Source organism: Anguilla rostrata, chromosome 2 (assembly GCF_018555375.3).
Source record: "Anguilla rostrata isolate EN2019 chromosome 2, ASM1855537v3, whole genome shotgun sequence".
NCBI lineage: Eukaryota > Metazoa > Chordata > Actinopteri > Anguilliformes > Anguillidae > Anguilla > Anguilla rostrata.
In genome coordinates this window covers 64,989,996-65,009,332 of record NC_057934.1, presented here as the reverse complement: position 1 = coordinate 65,009,332, position 19,337 = coordinate 64,989,996, and the positions used below count along the sequence as shown (strand labels likewise).

The window sequence follows — 19,337 nt, the reverse complement described above, 5'->3', positions numbered from 1 at the left end:
TTTCCTTTCCCAGTTTCAGCAAACTATGATTTTGTTCCAGAAATAAATCGGACTCTGGATAGGTGTCTATCATTTCGGTGAAGCTTGAAATCTGTATTGTTCACCGAGCTCGACAACAGCTGATTTCTTCCAATCCATTTTTACCGATCTCCCGTTTGTTCTGTATGCAGTGGTCAGATTAACAAACCGTGAATACGCCATAGTTTCCGCTTTATTTTGTTATTCAGAACTGGCAGGAACGCAGTGCAAATCTGCCCCCTCTCACCCTCATGTGTTTGTCCGTAGGCTACGTTCTTTTCTTGGGAGATCCGGTGCGGTGGCACAGGCTTGGGTTCGGTATCGCTCGGTGTGTGTTTCCTGTTATTGCAGCGTAGGGCACGGGCTTCTTCCGTCAGGAGGATTGTGACTTTCCATCTGCGCCCTTGGGTTGGACAGACTCTTTTAAAAACTCTTTCGCCATCGACCACATATGAGGCCGCTCGCACCACTTCTGTCCGCGTCTGCAGAAACGAAAACGAAGCGGATTTTTCCAGACCACGTCTCTGAGCACTCTGACTCCGACCCCAAAGGCTTCGTGGATATGTCACGTACACCTGAAAGCGTCTGCTGACAGATTACTTGTGCTCAGGTCAGGTGTCACTTGCAGCTTCAACAACATAACAGAGCCGGTATTCATTATATCTCTGTCAGCTGTGAGATTCAGTGCTTCAGTCCATCATGTTTTTATTTTATGCAGTCTTATGCACATGGTTTATTTGTTTCATTGGTTAATGTTACATGACCGTTTATCGCACCGTGACTGAACAAGCTGTACTGTGAAGTTAAATAAATGGACCTACTTTGTAAAATGGACGTCTAAAGATGGCGGACCGCATAAAGAAGTTGATCAAGCCACTGAGAATGAACAAGTTTGTGCTAGCAAGCTGACCAACAAAAATGCAGCATTACTCATGAATATCTTGAATAAGTAATTGAACATTATAGGCTAATTGTTGTACTGTGAATTGCAGAAGTGTTCACCCCCTCTGATTTTTTCATTTTACCATGCCACGAAAAGATTGGCATTTATTTTGGATTTGTTTTTATTTGAGGCATATTCATACCGTCACAGTTGAATGAAAGTTCCAAAAGAACTTTGGAAAGTCCCTTGTTCCTAAAGGGATAGAATACCTCAGGGACAAAAAGTTTCTTAATATTCTTAATATAAGGGGCGACATAGCTCAGGAGGTAAGACCAATTGTCTGGCAGTCGGAGGGTTGCCGGTTCAAACCCCGCCCTGGGCGTGTCGAAGTGTCCTTGAGCAAGACACCTAACCCCTAACTGCTCTGGCGAATGAGAGGCATCAATTTTAAAGCGCTTTGGATAAAAGCGCTATATAAATGCAGTCCATTTACCATCCATTTACCATATTTTTAACATATAGGCCTACTAAGGTCCAGATCTTATGTTGAGGCTGATTTGATGGATCTGGAGCAATATTTCTGGTTAAATATTTTCATATGTATTAACAAACTGAAATGAGGACCTGTCATTATACATGGTTTCTGGCACAGGGTGGATAAAATGTCAATATACTCAAGCATACTGTCAGATATGTAGGAGATCCCGTTGCCAGCTAGACGATGGGTAGCTACCGCAATGTTCGGTTTACAAATCAAACATTGTCATTATTAATTTCACAGTCTACTTTCTTTCCTGTGTATTTCATTGCCTCAGAACACAAGAAAACAACTGACCGCTGTTGATATCGCTAACATCGCTTGTTTTAGTTAGCATAGCATGGCTGATCCTATGGTACTGTGCCATGGCACTGTCTGTTCTTCAGTGTTACTTTCGTGCTCGCAAACAGGCTGCAAAATGTAATTATTTGACATTTTACATGCTTGGGCAAGCATACTCACCATATCTTCTTTTCACCATACATTGACTTTTCCCTAAAAGATAATATTGTACAAAATCTTTAAGTCCCTTCATGGTCCAGCATTCAAATGATTTTGTATTTTGTCCAAACATGAGGATTATGGTGAGTAAATGTCACACACACTGCATGATTCACTCATTCTCGCTTTCTCCCTGCAGGGGGCAGTGTGTGACAGTTTTATTTTTGTGAGCAAGACCAGCTGAGAAATGTCGACTCCTGACCCTCCAATGGGAGGGACTCCCCGACCGGGCCCCTCCCCAGGCCCCGGGCCCTCACCCGGAGCCATGCTGGGCCCCAGTCCTGGCCCCTCCCCTGGCTCCACCCACAGCATGATGGGACCCAGCCCAGGCCCCCCCTCCTCTGGACACCCCCTCCCGCCACAGGGTCCGGCAGGATACTCCCAGGAGAACATGCACCAGATGCACAAGGTGAGGGGGGAGGGGGGGGGGGGGCTATGTTTTTAAAGGTAACTCTTTGGGGACAAGGATAAGAGTGCTGCTTCTCCCATCTCCCCTGTCGCTCCGTGAAGTGGTGGAAATGGTTAGATTTACTGTGCTTTTCTGACAGTGCTCTTTTGAGGAGCCTGTGCTGCAGGCTCCTAAGTCTGTAAACTTGATCTTCAGCAGCAGGCCAGTCACACGCTCGAGCCTCAACTCTGCCATTAGCCGGCTTTGTGGGTTTTTGGAGTCAGCAGTGGAGGACCTCATCACACCAAGAGTAGAGTTGCCTTAAGTCAGCTGCTGTTGCTGTGGTTACCCCTACATTAGCCAGGCTCCCAGAGGCTAACATTTGTAAACAGTGAGAGATGTATCTCTCACCCAGTCAGTGCCTCCTCTTTCCTGTACTACTTTGTTGACTCAGAGATGTGAAATAGTCACTGGCTATTAGTGTGTAGTGCAGTGGAGGGCTTCACACACTTAATGCCATGCAGGTATGTGTGTGGCCTAGCGGAAAGTTAGTAAGCACAGTAGGTGATTCCAGGTTTGGGGGGAATTGTCCTGTGGAAGTCAATGTGCTGCTGTCTGTGTGCTCCCCTCAGCCCATGGAGGGCATGCATGAGAAGGGCATGTCGGAGGACCCCCGCTACGGGCAGATGAAGGGCATGGCCATGAGACCCGGGGGCCACAGCGGGATGGGACCCCCGCCCAGCCCCATGGACCAGCATTCCCAAGGTACACGGCCCCGCCCCCCCCCCGCCCGTCACATACGATCGGGCCTAGAACACCACTCTGGAACTGGAAACATGTCCGTCACATGAGATCTGGCCTAGAACACCACCCTTTAGAGCTCCTGCACATGCTGATCTGCCTCTCATGTTAGAGTTGTGATCTTATTCACAGTTACTCTGTATCTGAGACTGTCTTTGTCTTTATGGAATCAGTTACACAGACACAAAAAGTACAGCCTCTTTTTTCTGGCAGTTGATGCTTTCATTAAGCCACAGAGTGAAGATGAGTATTCACCATTTTCAAATGTATAAATTGGAAAATAATAACATTTACTTTTGATGCAGCACTTGTCATTGGCAAATCTGAACTAGAGATCTGACACGGTGTGTTTGTTCTGCATGGACCTTCACTCCATATTCACTTCTGATTGGCAGCCAGGCAAACTCTCGCACTGCTGATTGGCTTAAATGTAAATGCAGGGTTAACTCCTCCAAAGGACCAAAAACCCAGCCATTTTTTTTTAGTGGCCATTATAAGAACCATGTTGCCTTTAAGACAAAAGATATCGCGAATGAGTACATTAATATCACAGTATTTGTTTTCGTTGGTTATTTTTTTGAAATGGCTGTTAAAAATGGCGACTGTTATCGCACGGGGTCTTTGAAGAGGCGAGTATTCCCTGCCTGGTCCAGCGGTAGAAACGGCTGCTGTAGCATTTTTACGGTGCTGAGCCTCGCAGGCCGCAGTGATGAGAACGCGGGGGGGGTGGTCGGCTGGGAGCGAGGGGGCCGTGGCCGTCTCTATTTTCGCTGCAGACGGCGTCTGCGACGAGGTAACCGGCACAGTCTGGTCTGAGCGCCTGACTCACTGTTGTGTCTGTGTCGGTCGATACGCGGAATGAGTTCGGCTCAGGGTTTTCCCACGAATCGAGCGCGTGTGTGCTCTTAACCCCAGTAAACAGTTTGGCCGTGTATATTTACTTACATTTATTGTGTATTTGCTTTGCTGAAGCACCTTGTTCTGTCCCTGCGTACAAAATTCTTTTCCCAGCTCTACTAAATATAACTTGGGGTCTGTATGGACTTTGATGTTTAAGGCGAAGTGCCCTTCAGCCCACACTGATATGGCCCGTGTTAGGTAACACGCAGCTTTGATGTTTAGCGCTGTTTTGTGTCTGCGTCAATAAAACAGGCTCCCACGCTCTTTTGTGCATCTGGTCTCACCTGCTGTCTCTCTCTCTCTCCTCTCCCCTCCTCCCCCCTTCCCCTCTCTCTCTCTCTCTCTCTCTCTCTGCCCCGCCTCGCTCCCTCTCTCTCTCCCCCCTGTCCCCTCTCTCTCTCTCTCTCTCTCTCCCCTCGCTCCCTCTCTCTCTCCCCTCGTCCCCTCTCTCTCCCTCTCCTCTCCTGCCCCCTCGCTCCCTCTCTCTCTCCCCCCTGTCCTCCCTCTCTCTCTCTTCTCTCCCCCTGCCCCCTCTCTCCCTCTCTCTCCTCTCTCCCTCCCCCTGCCCCCTCTCTCTCTCCCCCCTCCCCCACTCTCCCTCTCTCTCTCTCTCTCTCCCCCTGCCCCTCTCTCTCTCTCTCTCCCCTGCCCCCTCTCTCTCTCCCCCCTCCCCCACTCTCCCCTCTCTCTCTCTCTCTCCCCTCCCCCTCTCTCTCTCTCCCTCCCCCCTCTCTCTCTCTCCCCCCCCCCCCCCGTGTGCAGGTTACCCCTCTCCGTTGGGCGGCTCTGAGCACGCTCCCAGCCCTGTCCCGGCCAACGGGCCCCCCTCCGGCTCCCTCATGCCCTCGGGCCCCGGCGGGGTGTCCCTGGAGGCCGGGGACCCCCAGGCCCTGGCCCAGCAGAACCGGGGCGGGGTTCAGGGTGGGGGCGGCACCCCCGGATCCGCCGGCACCGCCGGCGGGCCCACCCCCTTCAACCAGAACCAGCTGCACCAGCTGCGGGCGCAGATCATGGCCTACAAGATGCTGGCGCGCGGGCAGCCGCTGCCGGACCACCTGCAGATGGCGGTGCAGGGCAAGCGTCCCATGCAGGGCATGCAGCAGCAGCCCGTGACCAGCCTGCCCTCCGCCCCCGGCGCCGGCCCCGGACCGGGCCCCGGGCCCACCCCCGCCAGCTACAGCCGGCCCCACGGTGAGGGGCCCCTCCAGGGCAGGTCTCAGTCAAAGGATAGGGGCCCCAACGAGTAAAACTGTTCAGCTTCCTTATAGGAGAACTTAGCTGTACTGCACTGAACAGCTGACCAAAACCATGCAATTCTTCATGCAGAAAAATCATTTCTTTTCCAGTTTACAATTTGATAAAGGTCATTTGGAAAATAATCATAAAAGTGACCTTTAAAAAAAAAAGTGACTGATGAAAAATGCTCTGAAGTACTTAAGGGAAAAGACATGATTAATCCAGTCTTATAACTTGCGAGCACAAGTGAATGACGCACAGATCATTTGCCCTGTGTACTCTTAAAAAAAAACGAGCTGATTTTGGGTATTGTCCTGCATTAGGAATGATGGGGCCCAACATGCCTCCCCCGGGACCCTCTGGTGTTCCCCCAGGAATGCAGGGACAGCCCCCCAACGGACCCCCCAAAACATGGCCAGAAGGTGAGGGGAGAGGCAGTCCAGAGATTCCATTCAGTTTAGGAAAAAAAAAAAAAAAGTCACTTCGATCAATATTTTCTGCAGCTAGCTATTGTCCCTTATGGTCTGGTGTGCCACATTAGTAGAGCTTCCATTCCCATTTTGCCCTCTGGCTTCCTGCTTTATTTGCACTTATAGAGGAGCCTTCAGCCTAGACAGGCCCACATCTGCTGATGTGAGATGTGCTGGGTGTGGATGTGATTAATGTGCGATTCTGTAACATGGCACACGTTTGGGTTTCGCTGTGCTTTCATGGCAGAGTGTTTCAGTTGGAAATACCAGCAGCCCCCGTTGCACTGACGCTGATGTCACTTCCTGCTTTCTGTTCCCGAAGGCCCGATGGTGAACGCGGCCGCCCCCTCCAGCGCTCCCCAGAAGCTGATCCCCCCGCAGCCCACGGGCCGCCCCTCCCCGGCGCCCCCCTCCGTGCCCCCGGCTGCCTCCCCCGTCCTGCCGCCCCAGACCCAGTCGCCCGGGCAGCCCGCCCAGCCCACCCCCATGGTGCCCCTGCACCAGAAGCAGAACCGCATCACCCCCATCCAGAAGCCCTGCGGTCTGGACCCGGTGGAGATTCTGCAGGAGCGCGAGTACAGGTGCCGCTGTCGCCTGCTAAAACTCCTCTTCAGTGGTCCACCCCACCTTTTATTTAAAACCCGTTACTAATGGGTCCAAATAGGGAATAAATATATCAAACCTGCATGTACTGTGCATGTAACCTGGTGTGGTGTTTAATTTGACTGGTGTCAATGTCAGTGGGCAGCATATAATGTGCAGTAAGGCTGGGAAGCCACTGTGTTTAAAGTGCAGAACACGAGCACTGCTGCAGTTCTGCAGACATGCATGTGTTCCTCATGCGGAGCTAGCCTGTGGGGGCAGCTGGGGGCTGGCCTGCAGACTGACCCCCCCCCCCCCGTTTAACATGGCTGCTGACAGGCTGCAGGCTCGCATCGCTCACCGCATCCAGGAGCTGGAGAACCTGCCCGGCTCTCTGGCTGGAGACCTGAGGACCAAAGCCAACATCGAGCTGAAGGCTCTGAGACTGCTCAACTTCCAGAGACAGGTACGGACACCCAGCAGGACTCCCACGCAGACCTCCTCAGGCAGGACTGACCCAATGACACTACTGACCCATTCACACAGTACTGACTCACCCACAGCAGACCTCCCAGGCAATACTGACCCAGTATGTTGTTTCCTTAATTCTGATGTTAAAAAAAAAAAAGTTAATTATACCAGCTCTTCTTTTTCAAATTTGTTTCTCCCCCCCTTCCCCCGCCCACACCCCACCCCGCAGCTACGGCAGGAGGTGGTGGTGTGCATGAGGCGTGACTCCGCCCTGGAGACGGCCCTGGACGCCAAGGCCTACAAGCGCAGCAAGCGGCAGTCTCTGCGGGAGGCGCGCATCACCGAGAAGCTGGAGAAGCAGCAGAAGATCGAGCAGGAGCGCAAGCGGCGCCAGAAGCACCAGGTACGGCGGGGCTGCGGCTGGAGGGCCGGACGGGCCTGTAGGCCAGGCCTGCCCAGCCCGGCCCCTGGAGGTCTACCGTCCTGTGGGCTTTCATTTCAACCCTAATTTGCCACACCTGATTCTACTCCCCTGCAGCCCTACTGGGTCTCTAGCTGTTGAATGAGGTGTGCTTTGTTAGGGTTGGAGTGAAAGCCTACAGGACTATAGACCTCCAGGAACAGGATTTGGCTCCCTGCTGTAGACAAGCCTGGAGACTGGGGCAGGTGTTAGCACACAGGCCCCTGGGTAATGGAGGGCGGCTTTGACCCACTCTGAGCGCTACGGTGACAGGGAGTAAAAACTGTGTGCAGGGACCAAGTTTCTGTTCTCTTCTGTTCTTGTTCCCTCTGCGAAGGAATACCTCAACAGCATCCTCCAGCATGCCAAGGACTTCAAGGAGTACCACCGCTCCATCACTGGAAAGATCCAGAAACTCACCAAAGCTGTGGCCACCTACCACGCCAACACTGAGCGCGAGCAGAAGAAGGAGAACGAGCGCATCGAGAAGGAGAGGATGAGGAGGCTGATGGTGAGGAGAGGATGGGAAATGCACACACACACACACACACGCACGCACACACACACACACACAAACGCAGTCACACACACACATGCACACAAACACACACATGCACGGTCACACACACACACACACACGCACGCTTACATACACACACGTACGCACACACACACACACACATACACACACACACACACACACACACACACACACACACACACACACACGCAGCATATGCCCAGCTGCTCTGACAGTGATCCCGTTTCCCCGCAGGCTGAGGATGAGGAGGGCTACAGGAAGCTGATCGATCAGAAGAAGGACAAGCGGCTGGCCTACCTGCTGCAGCAGACGGACGAGTACGTGGCCAACCTGACGGAGCTGGTGCGCGCCCACAAGGCCGTGCAGGCCCTCAAGGAGAAGAAGAAGAAGAAGAAGAAGAAGGTAGAGAGCAGGGCTCTACGCCCACTCCCCTCCTGATACAGCAGCACCCTTCTGCAGCTCGGTTTACTTCCCCCTGTCTCCCGCACTGTCTCTGAGCCAATCAGCTCTCACTCTCTCTCACCTCAGAAACACTGACCTTAGATCAGTGAGCGCTGCTAAAGCAGTCATACGGGTCAGAGATCAGTGTTGTTGAGTGGTCAGTTGGAAGTGAGGGAGGGATTTTCTGTGATCCTTATATTTCTAATTGAGGGTCACATAAGCTACTGTCTGCTCAGTGAATGATTGACATGTTGCTGCTGCTGTGATTTTTCCAGCAGAAGCTGGAGAATGCCGAGGGTCAGACTCCTGCTCTGGGCCCCGATGGAGAGGTGAGTGATTACTGATGTGTGATTGGTATGTTCTGAACTGCGCATTCTAATGCTGATGCAACAGTCAGTGTTCTAGAACACAGACTCTATTAGAATTAGAATTTGCACGTATAGTTTCATTCTACATGCAAATTGGCTTTTGTTGAAGCAAAAGTCAATCCCTCACTTCAGCCTACACACAGATCAAGCTGTGCTAAGTTGCCCAAGACTATGCAGGAATATTTGTATTCCTTGAATTGCATTAGATTATTAGACGTCCAGTTAGCCATCACTGTTAAGGTAAATGCTACATGCTTTCCTCCACCCCCCCAGCCCCTGGATGAGACCAGCCAGATGAGCGACCTGCCGGTCAAGGTGATCCATGTGGACAGCGGGAAGATCCTGACCGGGGGGGACGCGCCCAAGGCCGGGCAGCTGGACGCCTGGCTGGAGATGAACCCAGGGTGAGTGGGGTGGGGGAGCGCAGTGCTAACAGGCCCTAATGGAGACCGCACAGCTCTCTGCTCCATGGATCCACAGCGACCCAGGAGAGGACAGAGAGACTGCACACCGGCGGAGGGGAGATTGTGTTTGGGGAAATGGGGGGGGGGTGGCGGCGGGGGGTTGAGAGTGCGATGGCAGACCCCCTCCAGTACTGGACCCCCTGTTGAAAACCCAGGCTACAGGCCGTAAGTCGCCCATGACTGTTCCCCTCTCCACCCCAGCCTGTCAGTCCCTTCAGAGGGACAGATGAGTGAGGGCAGAGGGTTGCTTTGTGAAGAGTGGCCCATAGTCCGAGGCGCTGTATCAGCTCGGCCTGACCCTGCGATGGGATAATGTTGCTGAACGAAGCACAGCGTGTGATGACCCCCCTGTGCCCCCCCCCCCAGGTACGAGGTGGCCCCCAGATCCGACAGCGAGGACAGTGGGACAGAGGAAGAGGAGGTATGGGAAGATGGAGCGCCATGTCTTATGATACCACAGTTTTATCCTTTCTCTTCTCTTTCTTCTCCTCTTTCCCTCTTTCAGTTCCTCATTTCTGTCTGTGAGAGGCGGTTATTTGATCATAATGAAACTGGCACTTTTCACTGACAGTAAATAGTCTGGTTTTTGTGCTTGTTGCACACAGACGGCCGTATTTTTTTGTATTAGTTAGCAGTCCTCTGTAGCAGGGAATTTCGGAGCGACTGATTATTTGTGTTGTGGTGGGCGATGCCCCGCCCCCACAGGAGGAAGAGGAGGAGCAGCCCCAGCCCTCACAGGCTCCCGTGGAGGAGAAGAAGAAGATCCCCGACCCCGACAGCGAGGACGTGTCCGAGGTGGACGTCCGTCACATAATCGAGTAAGACCCCGCCCCCTCCCCCCTCACCAAGCAGAGAGCACATTAGGGAAAACCATGTACCAGACAGGACTCCACACATGCGTGTGTATCAATGAGCCACACAGTGGAAAACTGCTCCTTTACATTACATTACATTATAGGCATTTAGCTGACGCTCTTATCCAGAGCGACTTACAACAGTGTAACCAAACTCAGGATCAAGTCCACTTAAGTCCATTGAACAAAATGCAGATAAAAAGCCTTTACTATGATAGCATACATTAAGGAGAAACAAGATAGTCTGAACCAAAATTTTTTTTTTTTTTTTTTTTTTTTTAATAGTTATGGGAGGGGGTTTAGGGAAGAGGAGAGAGGTACACAGAGAAGAGGTGCGTCTTGAGTTTCCGTTTGAAGGTGCTCAGACACTCTGCTGTTCTGACCTCCACTGGAAGATCGTTCCACCATCGTGGGGCCAGAACTGCAAAGAGTCGAGACCTTGTTGCTCCTCCAACTGACTGTAGTCCCAGTCCTGCACAGTGAGGGTACATACGCTGTGCACAGCTGACCGTTGGCTGCCCGTTAATGCTTTTATTTTTTGACTGATAAAAGCTGTTATCACCCTCAGGACTCTCATTTTGAGCATGAGCATGGGTAGATAGGGAGCAGCCAGTATACACACTGCTTATCCCGCTGGTCTCTCCACAGACACAGTGATCGCCCCGCTGGTCTCTCCACAGACACCGTGCTCACCCCGCTGGTCTCTCCACAGGCACTGTGCTCACCCCGCTGGTCTCTCCACAGACACAGTGCTCACCCCACTGGTCTCTCCACAGACACACTGCTTATCCCGCTGGTCTCTCCACAGACACAGTGATCACCCCGCTGGTCTCTCCACAGACACAGTGCTCACCCCGCTGGTCTCTCCACAGACACTGCTTATCCCGCTGGTCTCTCCACAGGCACTGTGCTCACCCTGCTGGTCTCTCCACAGCCACAGTGCTCACCCCGCTGGTCTCTCCACAGACACTGTGCTCACCCCGCTGGTCTCTCCACAGACACCGTGCTCACCCTGCTGGTCTCTCCGCAGACACTGTGCTTATCCCGCTGGTCTCTCCACAGACACTGTGCTCACCCCGCTGGTCTCTCCACAGACACAGTGATCACCCTGCTGGTCTTTCCACAGACACAGTGATCACCCTTCTGATCTCTCCACAGACACTGTGCTCACGCCACTAGTCTCTCCACAGGCACTGTGCTCACCCCGCTGGTCTCTCCACAGACACAGTGATCACCCTGCTGGTCTCTCCACAGACACTGTGCTCACGCCACTAGTCTCTCCACAGGCACTGTGCTCACCCCGCTGGTCTCTCCACAGACACAGTGCTCACCCCTGCTGGTCTCTCCACAGACACTGTGCGCACCCCGCTGGTCTCTCCACAGACACAGTGCTCACCCTGCTGGTCTCTCCACAGACACTGTGCTCACCCTGCTGGTCTCTCCACAGACACTGTGCTCACCCCGCTGGTCTCTCCACAGACACAGTGCTCACCCCGCTGGTCTCTCCACAGACACGCCAAACAGGATGTGGACGATGAGTACGGGAGCGCGGCCTTCGCCCGCGGGCTGCAGTCCTACTACGCCGTGGCCCACGCCGTCACCGAGAGGGTGGACAAGCAGTCCTCCCTGCTGGTGAACGGGCAGCTCAAGCAGTACCAGGTAACCCCCCCCCCCCCTTACCCCCCCACAGGCTCTGGCCCAGCACCCGCACCTCAACACCACCTCGCTCCGCTGGATGCATTAATAACCCCCCCTCCCCCGCTCCCAGATCAAGGGCCTGGAGTGGCTGGTGTCCCTGTACAACAACAACCTGAACGGGATCCTGGCAGACGAGATGGGCCTGGGCAAGACCATCCAGACCATCGCCCTCATCACCTACCTCATGGAGTACAAGCGCATCAACGGCCCCTTCCTCATCATCGTGCCCCTCTCGTAAGAGCCTGCTCTCTTTCCCTCTCTGCTCTCCCGTTCCCTCTCTGCTCTCTCTTTCCCTCTCTGCTCTCTCTTTCCCTCTCTGCTCTCTTGTTCCCTCTGCTCTCTCTTTCCCTCTCTGCTCTCTCTTTCCCTCTCTGCTCTGTCTTTCCCTCTCTGCTCACTCTTTCTATGTGTGTATTTTTGTTTGTGGGTGAAAGGTAAAACATAAAAATAATTTTTATTTTATTGTGCAATACCATTTCAGGACCACTGGGTGGCAGTAAAGGAATGTTTTCTTCCGGGTTTTTTTCTTGTTGCAGAACTCTCTCCAACTGGGTGTATGAGTTTGATAAGTGGGCCCCGTCTGTGGTGAAAGTCTCTTACAAGGTGAGCAGTGCTTTGTGGGGACTGCGGAGCCACGTTTTCCTTCGATAGTGTGAATGATAGATAGATAGATAGATAGATAGATAGAATGAAGAGTAACGTGTGTGTGCAGAGTGATATTCTGAAACGTTCTCTCTCCCCAGGGCTCCCCGGCTGCCAGGCGGGCCTTCGTACCTCAGCTGCGCAGCGGCAAGTTCAACGTGCTGCTCACCACCTACGAGTACATCATCAAGGACAAGCAAGTGCTGGCTAAGGTGGCTCCCATTAGCACTCACACACACACACATGCACACACACATGCACACGCACACACACACAAACACACATGCACACGCACACACACACACACATGCACACGCACACATGCACACACACATGCACACATACACACACACAGACACACATATACACATGCAAACATATGCTCATTCACACAGATACATATACACACACACACACAAACTCATGCTCATACACACACACATGCCAGTACACACATACGTGAACTCCCACACACTTTTGTGCACACACATACACACGCGTACACGCAGACTCAATGACCACCGTAATTCCTACATAAGAAACACGCACTTTAACTCTTCGCAGCTGAACTCAGGCTGATGCTATGAACCGCAGAGCCTGCCTTTTCCTTTCCAAAAAGCCCCTTAAGCAGACCTGCCTCTCCCTCTCCCCCCGCCCCCCCCCCACAGATCCGCTGGAAGTACATGATCGTGGACGAGGGCCACCGCATGAAGAACCACCACTGCAAGCTGACGCAGGTGCTGAACACGCACTACCTGGCCCCGCGCCGCGTGCTGCTGACCGGCACGCCGCTGCAGAACAAGCTGCCCGAGCTCTGGGCCCTGCTCAACTTCCTGCTGCCCACCATCTTCAAGAGCTGCAGCACCTTCGAGCAGTGGTTCAACGCCCCCTTCGCCATGACCGGCGAGAAGGTGCCCCTTTCCCGACGCCCGCGGGCGCGCGCGTGTTGAGTGGCTGAGCGCGTGGTGGAGCGTTCGGGTGTGCTGAACGCCGTGCTCTCTCCCCTCCCTCCCTCCCTCCCGCCCCCCCGCAGGTGGACCTGAACGAGGAGGAAACCATCCTGATCATTCGCCGCCTGCACAAGGTGCTCCGCCCCTTCCTGCTGCGCAGGCTGAAGAAGGAAGTGGAGGCCCAGCTGCCCGAGAAGGTGCGGCTTACACACACACCCACACTCTCTCACACACACACACACACACACACACACACACAAATGCGCACTCTCAGACACGCACAGTCTCTCACACACACACACACACACACACACACACCCACACTCTCTCACACACACACACATTCTCTCACACACACACACACACGCGCACTCTCAGACACGCACATGCTCACTCTCACACACGCAGACTCTCACACAAACACACACATGCTCACTCTCATACATGCACACACACACACACACACCCCCACACACATATGCGCACTCTCTCACACACACACACACACACCTTTCTGACCACACACACAACATCAGACACACGCACACACATCTCTGACACACACATTCTCACTCTCACACACACACACTCACACACACATGGCCAGTCACACACACACACACACACACTTTCACACACACACACACACCCTCACACACATATGCGCACTCTCACACACACACACACACACACTCTCTCTCACACACACACACACACACTCAGACACACGCACACACACTCTCTGACACACACACATGCTCACTCTCACACATGCACACACTCACACACACATGGCCAGTCACACACACACACACACTTTCACACACACACCCTCACACTCTCACACACACACACACACTCATTGTGTTCTCCTCTCACACAGACGGCTGTGAGCATGTGCGGAGCAGATAGCTGTAACTCTGCGGCTGTGTGCCCTGTGTCTCTTGCAGGTGGAGTATGTGATTAAGTGTGACATGTCGGCCCTGCAGAGGGTGCTGTACAGACACATGCAGGCCAAGGGCGTCCTGCTCACCGACGGCTCTGAGAAGGACAAGAAGGTGAGGAGGGGGGAGAGAGAGAGAGAGAGAGAGAGACCTGCTGGTGCTCTGCCCCCAAACGGTGTGTGTGTGTGGGGGAGAGTGGGTGTGTGTGCATGTGTGCGTGTGTGTGGATGCATGTGTGTGTGTGTCTGCGTGTGTGTGTGTGTGTGTGTGTGCACACCTGTATGTGTGTGTGCACTTGAGCGTGTGGGTGATTGAGTGCTGGATGCACATATTCTAAAATGTATTATTTCTGTATATTAGTTAAATTGTTCGTTCTCTTGTCCATTCTCTATTAACCAGAAAATCAACCATAACATGACTTCTGCCGTAGTCTTGCTTTACCTCTCTTTTCCACAAACTAAATGAAGAACGAGATATCTTCAGAGAGCTCTGTGTGTGCATGTGTTCGTGTGTGTGTGTGTGTGTGTGTGTGTGTGTGTGTGTGTGGTGTATTCCAGGGGAAAGGGGGCACTAAGACCCTGATGAATACCATCATGCAGCTGAGGAAGATCTGCAATCACCCCTACATGTTCCAGCAAATCGAGGTACAGCGTTCGCCAGGGCCGCGCTCAGGTATAACTGTGCCAGTTCACCCTGACACCTGATATCAGCGTCCCCGTGTACACCAGATATATCAGCAGGACCTAGCCTCCGAATTATTTAGCAGAATTGTTAAAGCAGTATGGAGTTTCACCCTCTGTACCGGTACTGAACGCGGTCTTGCTGTTCGCAGGAGTCCTTCTCCGAGCACTTGGGGTTCACCGGAGGTATAGTTCAAGGGTGAGTGCGTCGGGAGTTTTTCGGCGTCAGTCTGTGATTGGCCGTGGGCTCCCCTGCTTGACCGCTGGTGCGTCTCGCTCCCCCCCCCCCCCTCCTTACCCCACCCCCCCAGGCCCGACCTGTACCGCGCCTCGGGGAAGTTTGAGGTGCTGGACCGCATACTGCCCAAACTGCGGGCCACCAACCACAAAGTGCTGCTGTTCTGCCAGATGACCTCGCTCATGACCATCATGGAGGACTACTTCGCCTACCGCAACTTCAAGTACCTGCGCCTGGACGGTGAGGGGCGCGGAGGCCCCACTTCTCACTTCCGTTTTTTATGCACAGGCACCAGATCTGGGCCTAATGCATATTTGCTTTGGATTTGAATGCTTTTTCTACGCTTTACTGAGCTTGTCTGTTGTATTGGAGCCTACGATGTACTCTCAAAAAGTGCAAAACCTGCCTTCTGGTCCAACCGGCAGGCTGAGTTGCGCCAGGCAAGATCAACAGAGCACAGAAAAGTGTTTGAATCCAAAACAAATACGTATTTGACCCAGGTCTGACATGCACACACATTTGCTGGGAAAGTTTTTGTGTTTATATTCTTTGAACAGTCTTGACTCTTAAATAAGAACCTCACCTGAAAAATATTCTGGGTCTGTGGGCAAAGAGATGTGAGTCTGTCACCACACATACACAAGCCTATCCATACATTCACACTGCATACAGATTAGGAGTTTTTGTATAACAGATTTTAGAGGATTTCCTGCTTGTTGCATAGAAGGGGTTTGACGCGTCTCCGCAGGCACTACCAAAGCAGAGGATCGTGGGATGCTGCTGAAGACCTTCAACGACCCCGCCTCCCAGTACTTCATCTTCCTCCTGAGCACCCGCGCCGGGGGGCTGGGCCTCAACCTGCAGTCGGCCGACACCGTGGTCATCTTCGACAGCGACTGGAACCCCCATCAGGTACGGCCCGCCCGCCCGCCAGCGTCGCCCGCCTCCGTCCCGGGGAGCGCTAGCGCCAGCACGCTAGCCCCTGGAGAGGTGGAGGACCGCTGGAATAAATAATAGGGTTCTGTGTGTACGTCCTCATCGTCAAACTCAATGTGTTTTAGTTGGAGTGACACACACGCACATCGTAGTTCTTAAGAAATACCTTGAGCTGGTAAGTGGCTTGCAAATACCATTTAGCATTCCAAATTGAAAACACGAGCGGTAAAGAAAACTGTTAAACTGTTTCTGTTGGACAGTAACTGAATATCACTGACATCAGCAGTCCCGAAGTTCACGCCTGGCTGTTTGTCCAACCCTGGTGTTTAGTGTTGGAGATGTAACTTGTCCCGAGATTAAAAAATGTGAAATATCCGGCGAAATGTGAATCCCTTGTGTGTTTCTGTCCTTGAGAAGGTTACAGCGCGATAGAGTGTGCCTTTCAGTGCTATCCAAGGGCCACGAGCTTCGTGGTGTCTTCCAGACGCGTGCTTTGTGTGGTCACCATGCCAACTGTCTAACCTCCAGCTCTGTTTATGTTTTCTCTCTCTCTAAATCTTCTCGGCCTTTCCTTCCTCCCCTCCGCCGGATCCTCGGTCTGCTGGTTCTTCTCGCTCCTGGTTCTCTGGATTCTCTCGTTCTTCCGGTTCCTCCCCTCTCCCCGGGTTCTGTCCTTTTTCCTCCTCCTCGATTCGGTTCGGTCCGGTCCGGTCCTCCGCCTCCCCCCCTCCCCCAGGACCTGCAAGCCCAGGACCGCGCCCACCGCATCGGGCAGCAGAACGAGGTGCGCGTCCTGCGCCTCTGCACGGTCAACAGCGTGGAGGAGAAGATCCTGGCCGCCGCCAAGTACAAACTCAACGTGGACCAGAAGGTGATCCAGGCCGGCATGTTCGACCAGAAGTCCTCCAGCCACGAGCGCCGGGCCTTCCTGCAGGCCATCCTGGAGCACGAGGAGCAGGACGAGGTCGGGCCACGGCGGTCAGGCTCAGTGGGGGGGTGTGGCACAGTTGGGGTGTGGGTGGGTGTGACCTCCACTTCGACCAATAGCATACTGCTTTTTGCTGTGCTGTCATCTGCATCTTCAGTGGGGACTCTTCTCCCCTTGTAATGGGAGAGTGAGATTTCATTGTCAATTGTAAATTGCTCACATGTTCACAATCAAAAGAATTGGCTGTGTGCAGAAGATTATGATTGGTTCACAGTATTGAGGACATGATAGCCCCTCCCATTTTCTGGTTCATGAAGCCTCACTGCCCCATCACTGATTCCATTGCACTGTGGCCTCCTGAGCCAAATATGCATGCTGTACATATACAGGCTAAGATTGAGGAGCTGCTAGCTTTGATGAACAAAAATATGAAGTCTGATGGTGACGCCTTGTCAAATAGTATAGGGCCAGCAGTTGGAATTGGTTCCATTTCAGTTCAGTAAATTCACAAATGAGAAGGCACACATATTAATGAGCAGCAAATCAACAGGGAATAAACATTCAAAAAGAAGTTTGTTGAGCTGTTAAACTGTGATGTCTAATTATGTCAGTTTGGAACATTGTACTGATATGTTACATCTATCACCTTTTGAATAACACATCCTGTATATTCTCAATCACTGCACCCACAAAAGATAACTCTGAGGGCACGGTAGTGACAAAACATTTGTAGCCATTTCTTAAAGAAAGTAGCAGAGCGTGCAATCTTCTTTTTGAAGTCAAGTTCCCAAAATGAATTGAAATTCAGTGAACGAATTGAAGATGGTCTTTGTGTTTTTTGAGGATTTTTAAAAATGAATTTACAAATTGATGAAGCACTGAAGTTGAATTGACCTCAGCTTATTTGGTTTATTTGTTGTAATGACGATGAGGTGGTGACGCTTGCACCCGGTACTTTACGTTGTACGTCTGACATAGTGTGCTGAATCGTCGCTTTGCCGAATATTCTTAGAGGGGGTGCGGTTATTCCTCTGAATGCCATCCTCTTTACACGGTGAGAGTAGTAGAGCAGTGATGTCAGAAAGCCACTTTCGCGAGTGCTGCGGACTCTGTAGGCAGAGGTGCTCGAGCGGCTGCGCTCTCTCTCTCTTCTTTTTCACTCTCTCTTCTCCTCCCTCTCCCTCTCTCTCTCCTTCCCTCGCTCACGCCCCCTCTTTCTCCCTCTCCCGCTGTAGGAGGAGGACGAGGTGCCGGACGACGAGACGGTCAACCAGATGATCGCCAGGAGCGAGGAGGAGTTTGACCACTTCATGGTCAGTCCCGCCTCCTGCACAGTGTCTCTGTCGGCGGGCCCCGCCCCCCACAGTTTAACGGCCAAGATGGCCGCCGCTACGCTACGGTGTTACAGTAGAAGTTGGTCTGATCGTGCCTTGCATTGTGGTGTCCCTCGCCCGGCAATGTAAAACATTTTACAGTAACGCTGGACAGCATTTTTATAGTAGACTGGGAATGCATCAATAATTTTGTTTCCTCACTTCGTTTGTTACTTCCAGACAGTTCCATAGGTGCAGCCCTGTATCAATACTGTGTGTATTATTATGTCAAACCAAAGTATGAGAGTATGAGTGTGAGGCAGCCCTACTATTCTCTTTATTTGCTTGATACATATAAAACGTATGAAATTTGTTTTAACTGCATAGATATTTCAAGCGGTACTATTCCTCTTGTTCGCAGTGGCTCAGGAAACATTAAATATTATTTACAATATCTGCATGGAAGTATTTGACATTTCTGTGTCTGTAAGACGCTGCGGTTCTCTTTAGCCTGATGTGGGGGATGTGGCTTATGACTGATGTTGGATCTTCCTGATGTCAGCATATGTCAGTTTTGTTAGTTATGCTTTATGTCAGTACATATCGGTTTTGTCAGGTTTTGTCAGTTATGCCTTATGTGAGTGTATCTCGGTTATGTCTTAGGTCAGGATATATCAGTCATGCCGGACGCTGTGATGTTTTGATTGTGCCTGTTTTTTGGTTATGATGATTATGCCTGACGTTGTGATATCCCAGTTATGTCTGATATTAGCGTATGCTGATTACTCCTTCCTGGTTATGCTGGTTATGTCTGAGAGAAGAGGCTCGGCATTAAACGATACCCCCAAACGCAAAGCTAACGCACGTCCTGCTGCCCTCCCTCCGCCCGTCTGTCTGGCCGCCGCCCCCCGCCCCTCCCCGCCCCCTCGCCCGTCCCTCCGCCCCCCCGCCCTGCCTCGCGCCCCGCAGCGGATGGACCTGGACCGGCGGCGGGAGGAGGCCCGGAACCCCAAGCGCAAGCCGCGGCTGATGGAGGAGGACGAGCTGCCCTCCTGGATCATCAAGGACGACGCGGAGGTGGAGCGGCTCACC

The 19,337-nt window shown here is 52.5% G+C and overlaps 1 protein-coding gene across 6 annotated transcripts in view; it reads left to right on the top strand.

The window, feature by feature from the left end:
* Positions 1–19,337, top strand: part of LOC135248916 (transcription activator BRG1) — a 31,903-nt gene that overhangs the window by 2,962 nt on the left and 9,604 nt on the right. For 2 of the 6 annotated variants that reach the window (XM_064323975.1, XM_064323973.1), the window contains exons 2-28: positions 2,080–2,349; positions 2,961–3,093; positions 4,792–5,220; positions 5,589–5,687; positions 6,058–6,316; positions 6,657–6,783; positions 7,018–7,191; positions 7,586–7,759; positions 8,024–8,191; positions 8,506–8,559; positions 8,872–9,002; positions 9,429–9,483; positions 9,768–9,880; positions 11,428–11,575; positions 11,685–11,848; positions 12,151–12,217; positions 12,358–12,468; positions 12,925–13,167; positions 13,290–13,403; positions 14,157–14,264; positions 14,708–14,794; positions 14,983–15,029; positions 15,142–15,308; positions 15,817–15,980; positions 16,741–17,022; positions 18,168–18,245; positions 19,215–19,337. The exon at positions 19,215–19,337 is cut by the window's right edge and continues 96 nt beyond it. In XM_064323975.1, the coding sequence (XP_064180045.1) occupies positions 2,128–2,349; positions 2,961–3,093; positions 4,792–5,220; positions 5,589–5,687; positions 6,058–6,316; positions 6,657–6,783; positions 7,018–7,191; positions 7,586–7,759; positions 8,024–8,191; positions 8,506–8,559; positions 8,872–9,002; positions 9,429–9,483; positions 9,768–9,880; positions 11,428–11,575; positions 11,685–11,848; positions 12,151–12,217; positions 12,358–12,468; positions 12,925–13,167; positions 13,290–13,403; positions 14,157–14,264; positions 14,708–14,794; positions 14,983–15,029; positions 15,142–15,308; positions 15,817–15,980; positions 16,741–17,022; positions 18,168–18,245; positions 19,215–19,337 (4,041 nt within the window). In that variant the 5' untranslated portion in view covers positions 2,080–2,127. The other 4 variants (XM_064323977.1, XM_064323974.1, XM_064323976.1 and 1 more) reach the window with 4 other exon arrangements.